The following is a 10,799-nucleotide window of genomic DNA, read 5'->3' as shown; positions in this document are numbered from 1 at the left end:
GTGCCGCCATTGTTCAGTCCGTTATCCAGTTCTTATAATACATCCATGGTCCCAATTCACAGAATTTGAAGGACCCTCCGAATCCACCCTTCGAATCCGCACTTCGTTTGGCCTCAAACGAAGGATGCTGGTGATGCATCCTTCGCGGCCTCTTTTCTCCCACAATTCATTGCGCACAGGACGGTGGCGAATCAGCAACCTCAGAAGAGTCTTATTAAGTTTAAATAAAGTTTTATTTAAAAAAAGTTCGTTTATTTAACTACACCTTAGTATATACGTTACAAAATCAAGTACATTTAAAGCATGTTTGTTAAATGGTGACATTAAGATTCGGTAATATTTGATATTCAATTACTTTTAAGGGGTTAATGAAGTGTGTACCGGCTGGAAAACAACAGAGCCTCAAACCGTGTTTTTCTTTCTTTTTTTTTTTTTTACTGTCGGTGCTGCCGCTCCGTGTTCAGCGTCTACTGACGTTTCCTACGAGTAATTTCAGAGGTTTAAGTGATTCAACGTCCTTTGTTGTTGCTATGGGAAATTCTTGTAGACTAGGTAGGCTGTCCCATTTCACGAACGTTAAGCAGACTTCGAAGTGTGCAGACTACGTAGGCTACAGAGTGTCCTCCACGGAGCGGCAACACCGACAGTTAAAAAAAAAAAAAAAAACGGTTTGAGGCTCTGTTGTTTTCCAGCCGTAACACACTTCATTAACCCCTTAAAAGTATCTGAATATCAAATATTACCGAATTTTAATGTCACCATTTAACAAACATGCTTTAAATGTACTTGGTTTTGTAACGTTTATACTAAAGTGTAGTTAAAAAAACGAACTTTTTTTAAAAATAAAACTTTATTTAAACTTAATAAGACTCTTGTGAGGTTGCTGATTCGCCACCGTCCTGTGCGCAACGAATTGTGGGAGAAAAGAGGCCGCGAAGGATGCATCACAAGCATCCTTCGTTTGAGGCCAAACGAAGTGCGGATTCGAAGGGTGGATTCGGAGGGTCCTTCAAATTCTGTGAATTGGGACAGTACTTCGCGCACCGCGATGACGTATGTGGCCGACGAATCCGCACTTCGAAGTGTGCAGACCCTGAATTGGGACACACCTTGTGGCTGCCAGATCTGTATTTCTGCCAGATTCGTATTTTTGTCGACTGCGCATGCGCATCGCGGCGGCCATCTTGGACGCTGAAATACGGCAACACCGTCTAGTCAAATCTGTGTGGTAGACGCTTTTTAGCTTATGGTGAACAACTTTTTTTGCCTCTTTTTGCAGCTTCGCGATGAGGGGATTTGTCTTCTTCAACAATGTTCAAGCCTTCATGGCTGATGGCGTAATAACTGAGCAACAGATTTACCAACAACCTAAACCAAGTTTGTTAACATGCAAAATCTAGAAGGGAACTGACCCAAAACATGCAGTTCAATGTAACATGTTCACAATTTCAAAAGACAACCCTTTCAGCTCAATGAACATAAAAAATAAAGCTTTTATAAGAAAATGTTGATGTCAGTGCTGCTGAATGTCCCTGCTATTCTATGCTCACTTGTTACAATCAGGGGAAATGGACAGCAGCCTTCAGGTCATCATTCTCCACCCTGTGGTCCAGTCTGATGACCTGTTCAAGCTCTCGGATCTGTCGGTCTGTTTTATGACTGACAAGTGTGCGGTAAAAGTGGACAGCGAAGACAATAAAAACAAGTCCAAACGGCACCATGATGCAGGTGGAAGCAATGGCTGCCGCCTCTCCGGGACTTATGGTGCCATTATCTTCTTCCTTGTCGTTTTTAAGAGGTATGAATTTCACCCACACAGATTTGACTAGACGGTGTTGCCGTATTTCAGCGTCCAAGATGGCCGCCGCGATGCGCATGCGCAGTCGACAAAAATACGAATCTGGCAGAAATACAGATCTGGCAGCCACACAGACCACTACTGTCGCTCCAACACAGCTATATTATACTGCCATCTTCTGAATTTTACATGTTTTTTCCATTGATCAGTTTCAAGCGCAAACATTGGAAGCCCCGTTTCCATAAAGATATCAAGAGGAAATGTGTCTTGTTATATTACAGTTCACTATGTTTTTGAGTTTTATTCAATTTGTCTCTCTACTCTTCAGACTAGTATGTCTTTATTTATTATATCAAATTTTAGTTGCACATATTCATCTGCATTACTCTTTACAGTTCCAACTTTGCAGTGGTGGACTGTTCAGGGTGTAACTCGATGATATGAGGAAATTGTAGGGGTAGACCACACGTTCTCTGTAATACCACTTTATACCAGTAGATGTCCCCATTGCCCTGAGGCAAACAGAAGAAAAAACTTGAAACCGTATCATGTGTTGCCATCTCTTGTCACGCTTTAATACAGATTATTTCCATACAATTTCAACGTGATTTATTCCTCAATTTTCTTTCTTTTCCTTTTTTAAATACTGGCGTTTTGAGTTCCAAGCCTTCTAGACAGTGCTGTAGGCTATAATAGAGTCATTCAAGTCATGCATTTATATTTCGGATATTACAGGAGTAACCTGTCAACTAGTAGGTGTACTTGGTGTTTGGTTCCTCTGGTGTTCTGGTGTTTAGATGCAAATCTTTTCTGTCATGAGGAAAGGTTTAAATAACAGCATTCCCCCCCATACACAATAACTGTACAATAAATCCTCCATGTGTGAGAGGTGATCAGATTTCTGCACTGTTATACCAGACTGAATCCATATCAGAATTTATGGTCTTCCTCTGTATTTAGCCATTGAAGTATTTGTGTTTTTCCTGTATATATTCTGTTTATTTGTGCTCACATTTTTCTTATATTTAACATTTGTTCTTTTATTTATGTTAGCTTTAATGGCTGCAACAAATAAATTTCCTTCATGGGAAAATTGGCTCCACTCAGTAGACCCCTATGATGAATAAAAATAATGGATCTGGGTTTTCCTTGCCCAGAAGTGGGTCACCAGGGCCCCTCTGGAGCCATGCCTGGAGGTGGGGGACAGAGGCCAGCACCTGGTGGCTGAGGCCTTTGCTCATGGGGCCTGGTTGGGCTCAGGCCAAAAGGGTGACATGGGCCCCCCTCATGTGGGTATATGTATGTATATGTATATGTATAGGAATGCTGTTACAAAAGTTGGTTGGAAAGGAGCAGAAATTATTTTTTTAAATCCGTTCGCAGAATATACAAAATATATTAAACAGCATACACTAGTGGTTGCATTTTCCAAGGTTTTATGTCTTGAAAATCATCAATGTGATCTCAGTTTCCACCATTAGGCCGCACTTTTGTATAGTCCTTGACCAACTGCGAGATCCTGACCACTTTAATGTCTGCTGATACCGCATCATTGTCAGACTACAGATATTCTGGAGATAGAATCTTGGTTGGTTTGTTGTAAAACAGGAACCTGCATCACAGAAAGATGGACAAACATGATACATTAATTTGGTTTCTGTTTACATATTTATAGGGGATTATGTTTAATGAAATTTGCAATTGATGCAACGCTGTACCTGTTTAGATGACTCTCCTCCTGCCACACAGCTTGAATGTTGTTCTTGTCATCTTCTTTTGATTGCTCATAGCAGTATCTGATAAAAGAGAGTCACAGTTGCTAAAGGTTGATATACAACTTCAGTGGCCTTCATAGTATTACTGTATTTGAAAATAACACAATTCAGGATTAATGGAAGATTTAAAGATGAACAGTGTTTTAAAGACACATGATCAAAATACATCCTGTACTACCAACTCTTACTCCACATTGTAAGTATAACAACAACAGCCTAAAAAGTGACCAAAGACAGCAATTTGTTCTGATTACTTGACAAGTCTGTACATGTCTTCCAGGTATCCTCCCCACACAGCTGCAGTGTAATAGTAGTCTCCTTCACCAGCAGGGATGTAAGCCTTGGATTTTGACCGTCGCTCATAGGGAAAACTGTCCCTATGTGTGGTCTGAGTGGAAAAAGGATAAGATGATAAATTATTTTGAATGATTAGAGACTTAAGTGTTATTAATGAGGACAAAAAAGGCATTAAACAGCTTATTTGACTAAATTGACTTGTGGTTAACATGGTGATGGAGAAAAAGTGAAACCTTGTAGTAGCCACGGTGAAGTACAGCAGTCAGTTGACTAAGAGACTCTGCTCCAAAACGGCCGTGGAAAACACTGTCAATGTCCATCATGAAAAGATAATCTGCTTCATTACGGATCTGTAACCATGGCAGAAATGAGGTGAGATTAAATACACAAAAGGAATTATAATCTAAGTGTCCAACAATTTCATGGCTCCATTTTTACTTGTTTTTTTACACCTCAAAAAAAAGACTGATGACACATCAGTTAACGGGGTCTTGCTTTTGCTCCAGCTTTTTTCTTGTAATGCTGCTCTGTATTAAAGCAGAGCTTTAATAAAAAACTGTGTAGGGAAGCTTTTAAAATGTCTGTTCTTATAGCTGGACGGGGAGAAAAGAACAAAACAAACAAACCTGAAACCAAAAACGTCTACTTTACCTGTTTTTCAATGGCGAAAGTGGCCCATTTCATTCTGCCGAGTACGACTTCCTGCCAGTGTTGGGCACTCGGGACAGAAAGAATGGATATATTGCGGCTTGGACCAAGCTTAACCTGAATCATCAAATAAAAGGAACAGATTACAAATTACTTCCTCAAACTACACTCAGAAACGAAATATGCATTATAACGTGTTAATTCTGAATGCTGAATAATTTGCTGAATCATTTAATTTTTGAGATGAGTGGTCTATGGAGATGCATTTCAATTGTGAGATATAAAGATCATTACTTCAATGATCAAATTAAAGCTCAGATGTCAACCCAATTGAGATTGACTAGTCTGTGGAACAGTTTTAAGGAATGGGTAAAAAGCCTCCTGAATAAATGTGTGAAGCTTAGAAACATGCAGATGTAACTGCTGCAGAAACGGTGCTCTGCAAGGTAATGATTATTAATGTTGGACATGTATGCACTCTTGTCTTCTGCGTTTTTAACTTATATCTAAAATTTTATTTTTTATTTATCTGTTTAATTAACCAAATGAAAAACATTTTGCACCCTCAAAATGGTAGATGTGTTTTGTTAATCAAACTAAACAAATCTCTTGCATCAATTTTCTCACTGCTCCGGACATAACACAGTTTGGCAGCCACAACGATCTGTATCTGATATATAATTTGTCTGCAGAGTAAACATTTTGGTAGCAAGATGTTAAAATAGTAAAAAACTCTGGATTTTACAGCTTTGATCAATTCAGAAATGCAACACAAATTGCCTAAAATTCAAACTGCACTAATGGAAATAAATTTAGAAGCTGTAAAATGCATGTGGGAGTCATAACTTTTGCACGTCACAGTATATTCTACAATATAGACCATCAGTGACTATCAGGCTCATCAGTACAGCATCACATGTTCCTCATACTTTGTAAGTTGACAAAAGGCCTGGTCAACTGGGACATTCATCTGATAAAGTTACATTTGTACGCTTTTAGGAAATACTAAACAGCTGGAAAAAATAAACAAGAAAAACGAGTGTCTCTTGTTTTTTGTTGGTGCAGTTTCTTTATATTTCCACTGAAGCATATGTGGGTTGTTTTGTCAACACCAAATGTCTGCCAAGAAAAGAACTGACAACACTATAGATAAAACTTTAACTTTCAAGAAAGTGATGCAATGAGATTTAGATTTAGGGAATTAGAACGTTTTGCATTACAAGGTGACTACAAACATTTTTTGTAGTATTTTTATTCTTGATTTGCTACATGTTCAGTTGTGTCAATCAGCTTAATTAAGTTAATGCATAAAAAAAAAAAAACTTACCTGAGGAACTTCTTTTTTGTTGTCTGTAAAGATATAGTAAGTGACCCTGAATCCAACGAAAAAGTGCTTTTCCCCTGACTCAATGAAGCCCTTTATAAAACTGGTGTACCTGTTCAGATGAAAAGAACAGTAATGTGATCAGTTCATGAGAAATACACAACAAGAGACAAATATCATGAAGATTACTTTATGTAGTAAGTCACATGAAATCCCTCCCCACACATTTTAGCTGAGAATATCCTGAGTACATACTTGCCAACAGCAAAGACTAACACAGCAATTCTTGGGTTCTTTTTTATGTAAATTGCATCAATAACTGCTGGATCGGCTGTTCAGCCACTGACTTGTTTTGGATTGAACAATAACGTGAACATGGTGTCCATGTTAATGGAACTCCGACAGCTTTTTCCCAACCTAGGCACTGAGCACATCTCCCTGCAGACCGAGTCTTTGGCAGAATTTAGCAGAAGATTAGGAAAAGGACACAAATCTGCTACCACATGAATACCATGCCATCCTGCAGTAATTCGGCGCGTTCACATATATGGCAAAGACTGGGAGGTGTTTGATTATAAGTCAGCCACAGAAGAGTGTGTCAAGGCTCAGAGAAGCTTCAAAGCCAGTGAAGCGTGCATGCTTGACTTGAGTACCCAACAAGGTTGGTTTAAATACAACTTACAATGTGACCTGACGCTTGCTTGAGTAACTTCCAAAACAGACCTCTGTGAAGGCTGCAAAGAAGTGTGATGTGTTGGCACTATTAGGAGCAATAGGTGTGCAGAGGGCTTTTTATAATGATGCACTTCATTAGGTGACACATGATGCAGCCCAGAGTGATAGAGATGGAAAGTGATCCATGCTAAAGTAAGGAAGATCTCGTTTTTCCTCACACACACACACAGTCTTTCTCTCTGTGTCTTTCTTAACCACACACTATCTCTCTCACTCTCTCTGTCGTCACACACTCAAAGCACATTCAAGTTCAGCACTGAATAAGTATTAGCCTACATGTGTTCCTAAATGATTTGAATGTATTTTAACATTGCTGTATTTAATTAATGGTATTTGTATGTGTGTTATTTATAAATAATTAGCTTTATGTGATGGACAATTTTGAAATGTTAAATTAAAAATAATTTTATTTGACTATTTAGCTTATGTTGCTATTCATTTCATTTGGCTTTTATTTATTTTCTGCATTTGCACTTATTTGATTTATAAGTTAATAGTATGAGTTCCTGATATCATATGTTGCATGTTCTCTTGTTCTTTGTAAAAAAAAAAAAAAAAAAGACAGTAACCATCAATTTAAAAATTATGGAAAACATTTTGTGAATGAAATTATTACAGATATGGGAAAAACATTACAGACTGACCTGAAGAGACATTATGTTTACCATCCCCAATCAGCCAGATTGATAGAAAGGCATAATGGTATAATTAAAAATAAGCGTATAAAGAAACAGGAAAGACTTGGCGAAACTGCATTTCTCTGGCGGCCTTACACATGAGGGTGGCATCTAATAAAACAGGTCTCACTCTTCTTTAAATAATCCATGGCAGACAATACAGATTACTGCAGCTGATGCAGTATCAGTCAACAGGTGAATTAACTCTTACAGATTATATGCCGAAAAACTAACTGCAAAGGAGGTTGTTTCTGCTAATATCATTCCTCAGGAGAAAAGCAGACTGAGCTGATCCTGAGACCAGGAGACTGGGTCCTGATTAAGGTCATCAAAAAGAAGCAGTGGCATTCTCCATGTTGAGATGGTCCATATCAGGTGCTCCTGACCACATCTACTGCAGTGAAGATCACTGAGAGGTAAATGGTTTTTACTAAATAGTGTTTTACTGTACCTGGAATGATACCCAAAGCGCTTTACATCATGCATCACATTCACCACGCTGATGGCAGAAGCTGCCATGCAAGGTGTTCAACCACGACCCATCAGGAGCAATTTGGGGTTCGCTGTCTTGCTCAAGGACATGAGTCGACATGAACTCCACTAGGCTGAGGATTGAACCGACAACCCTCAGGCCACAAGACGACTGCTCTACCTTGCTGAGCCATGCTGCCCCGTGGCTTAGTCTCTTATCTTAGTCTCCCAGACCCACTATGGCCAGCCTGATTTCAAAGGGGAACAAGGACCCATAGCGCCGTTCGTCTCAATGTTAGCAAAAGAAATCATCGACTCTGTGGATCATTGAGGAGAGTACTAGCTGGCAAAGAGAACAAGGCCACCATCGACATGACACCAACAACCGAGGGAAGAATGAGAATGCCATTGCAGATCGAGATAAAAAAGATTCCAACAGTGTAAGCCATGTAAATGATTGTTTGTAAAGTTAATGACAACGATAGCTTTAGGAATGTGTGGTTGAGTGAGATGTCTGGGATAAAGGTGCTCAGGAGACATGATGATCTGTGGTATGCAACCGCACGCAAAAAAGACAAAGAGATTAGAAGCAACAGCTGTTACTGTATGTGTGTTCAGTTGCGACACCTACAAGTTTAATATTGAGACCCACACCAGTAAGTGTAGCGGAAATATTTTCTGTCCTCTGTGCAGTAACACTAACACTGGGATATACAGCTACTTTTGCTAATGTGACAGGGTTATAATAGTTCTAGGAACAATGTGAACCTTTGGGCACCTTCTGGGAAGGGAAACAGTTGTCCTACCATTATGGTTTGAGTCTTTGGGAAAAGGTGTTATTTATATTTGCCCCTTAACTGGTTTGGTAGGTGTCATCTGGCAGCATCAGCTGTTTGTATTTACACTGATTTGACCTTCACCCCTGCACCACATAGATTGAGAAGAAATCTGGAACAAAGAATCAGCAGGGATGAAATGTTTCTCAGAGGCTTAATTCCACACTATGGTACCAGAAGCTAATGAAACTTGTAACACCAGTAATGATGATCTTACTGTTGTTATGTGTTGTTATCTGCATTTTGCCATGTTTCAGAGTGATGATTACTGAAACTGTCAGAAACACAGTGGACCAGTGTGTGTTGCTTTCACAAAATGCTTCATACGATCCAGATGAAGATCCTGTGCTGCAGGATATTTTAAGTAAACACTTTGATGTCTGAGTGAAGTCTATGTGATCTCTGCTATGTAAAGCACAAGGAAGTGTAGCAGACTGATTTCTGATAAGGGACAAAGCATTATGTCTAAGGCTAGGCTGATTTTGTGATTCCCTAATGTGTTTTTCACATTAACTACACATAAACCTGTGCATTAATCATGTTTACAGAGTTGAGTTGTTTTTTTATCTTTTAACTAGGGCTGGGCATGTTAATGCATTAATCGTGAGTTAACGCAACAATTAATTGACGCCGTTAATGTTTTTAATCACGCATTAAGCTTTTCTTTTTTTGTTTTTTCTTTTACTGGCAGCTGGCTTTGACCACAGAAACATGGCGTCCCTGCCTCCCTTCCCTGCTGCAGCGATGCGCCTGATGTAATCGGGAAAGAGCAGGTTTATTAAAATGAAGAGACGTTTTGTCTGGAACTTAAGAAAGAAGAAGAAGAGCCGACGCTTCTCTTTCTGTCAAAACCCATGCAGATGGCAGAACGTCATGATTTTTGGACGGGAAACTGCTCCCACAAGACAATGAGAAACTTTTTATTTATTTTTAAAATAAATGTGGCTTTAATTTTTGCAAGACAGCAAAGACATGTTGTCTGACTTTTACAAACATAAAGCATAAATCGGGCCTTCTTCTGCCTCTGGTTCAATGAATCTTGGTCATAGCGAGATGAAACTTCCAGCTGTGGAATCTGTGAGATGTGAGCTTTCAGTGGAGGAGTCATTGGCTCGTGTTCATAGGGAGACATCATCTGTGTTTACATATTTTTTGGACTTTGTGTATCTGGTCTTTTAATTATTGTTGTTTTTGCTGTGTTTGTTGGTGATAGAAATGGTTTTACTGAGCTGTTAGCTGAGATTTTGGACTTTCTGTGGATACCACACATGTTTACAGTTACATCTACAGACCTGAAGCTACACCGGGAAACGAGATATTAACCCCTTAACTCCCGGTAGCTGAGGCTGCAGGTCCAGAGGTGAAGCTAAACAGTCAAGCTAAGAATAAAAGGTTAGAGAAATTATAGGCAGAAATCTAGATAATGAAACACTGAAGGTGCATAGATGGAAGTTATTGTACATATTGTGAATATTTCTCTCTCCTCACCATCTAGAAGCTGTGAGATTCTAATCCTACTTTCTGTCTGTTCACCTGATGCTGATGTTCATCACATATTGTTCCTTTTGTGTTTAGAAGGAAGCAGCTTCACAGCTTTAAATTCATCCTGTTGACTTTTTACCTTTTAGTTAGTAAATCCGGAACATTTCATCCTTCTTTCTCATAAATATTTGATTTTATAAAAATTTTATATATATGAAGAAATATTTTAACTGTTGGTATTTTAAGAGAAAACTGCTGCTGAACCTGTTTATGTGTTTAGTGCAGGGGTCTGCAGCCTTTCCAATCCAAAGAGCCATTTTTTCCCTCAGCCAGCTAAATAAAACTTCTTTAGAGCTGCAAATGTTACGAGACTTTTCAAAAAGGCAACTTAATATATATTTTTAATGAAGAGCCACCATAGGATGTTTGTTATTTTTGAAGAACCACATTTTTACTTCTGTTTTTAGGTTTTAAAATAAAGAAAAACATAAAACCTTTATAAAAAGAGGATAGACAGACTTTCTTCTAAGGGATGTAGACATTTGTGGAAAATGATGTAAAGAAAAAGAAAAAAAACGTCCCCGGTTTCCAACCTAAAGACAAGAAAGATTTAAAAAATATTTTAGCCACGTATTTAGAGGCATTGTGGAAGGTCCAGAGATCCACTTGCAGCTCCAGAGTCCCAGGATGGAGACCCCTGGTGTAGTGTTTCTAAACCAAAATTTACTACATTCTCTTCATATAGCTGTAGGCCTT

At 38.8% G+C, this 10,799-nt stretch overlaps 1 protein-coding gene across 1 annotated transcript; it reads right to left on the bottom strand.

Moving 5' to 3' along the window:
• Positions 1–3,112: 3,112 nt before the first annotated feature.
• On the bottom strand, positions 3,113–6,167 carry LOC121640731 (globoside alpha-1,3-N-acetylgalactosaminyltransferase 1-like). The gene is made up of 7 exons (XM_041986586.1): positions 6,098–6,167; positions 5,846–5,954; positions 4,522–4,635; positions 4,104–4,220; positions 3,828–3,961; positions 3,517–3,594; positions 3,113–3,410 (listed from the first exon to the last, which is right to left on the bottom strand). The coding sequence occupies exons 3-7, from the start codon at positions 4,552–4,554 to the stop codon at positions 3,359–3,361; spliced, it is 414 nt and encodes a 137-aa protein (XP_041842520.1). The 5' UTR covers positions 4,555–4,635; positions 5,846–5,954; positions 6,098–6,167; the 3' UTR covers positions 3,113–3,358.
• Between the last annotated feature and the right edge of the window lie 4,632 nt (positions 6,168–10,799).

The sequence above is a fragment of the Melanotaenia boesemani genome, chromosome 1 (genome assembly GCF_017639745.1).
Source record: "Melanotaenia boesemani isolate fMelBoe1 chromosome 1, fMelBoe1.pri, whole genome shotgun sequence".
Lineage (NCBI taxonomy): Eukaryota > Metazoa > Chordata > Actinopteri > Atheriniformes > Melanotaeniidae > Melanotaenia > Melanotaenia boesemani.
This window is presented reverse-complemented; position numbering and strand designations above follow the sequence as displayed.

What these genes read in the sequence shown, in the direction of transcription:
- LOC121640731 (XM_041986586.1), bottom strand. Translation starts at nt 4,554, where the DNA reads ATGAAATGGGCCACTTTCGCCATTGAAAAACAG. An exon ending in CTTTCGCCATTGAAAAACAG is followed by an intron (nt 4,221 to 4,521) that starts GTAAAGTAGACG and finishes CCATGGTTACAG; the next exon opens with ATCCGTAATGAAGCAGATTA. An exon ending in TTCACCGTGGCTACTACAAG is followed by an intron (nt 3,962 to 4,103) that starts GTTTCACTTTTT and finishes TTTTCCACTCAG; the next exon opens with ACCACACATAGGGACAGTTT.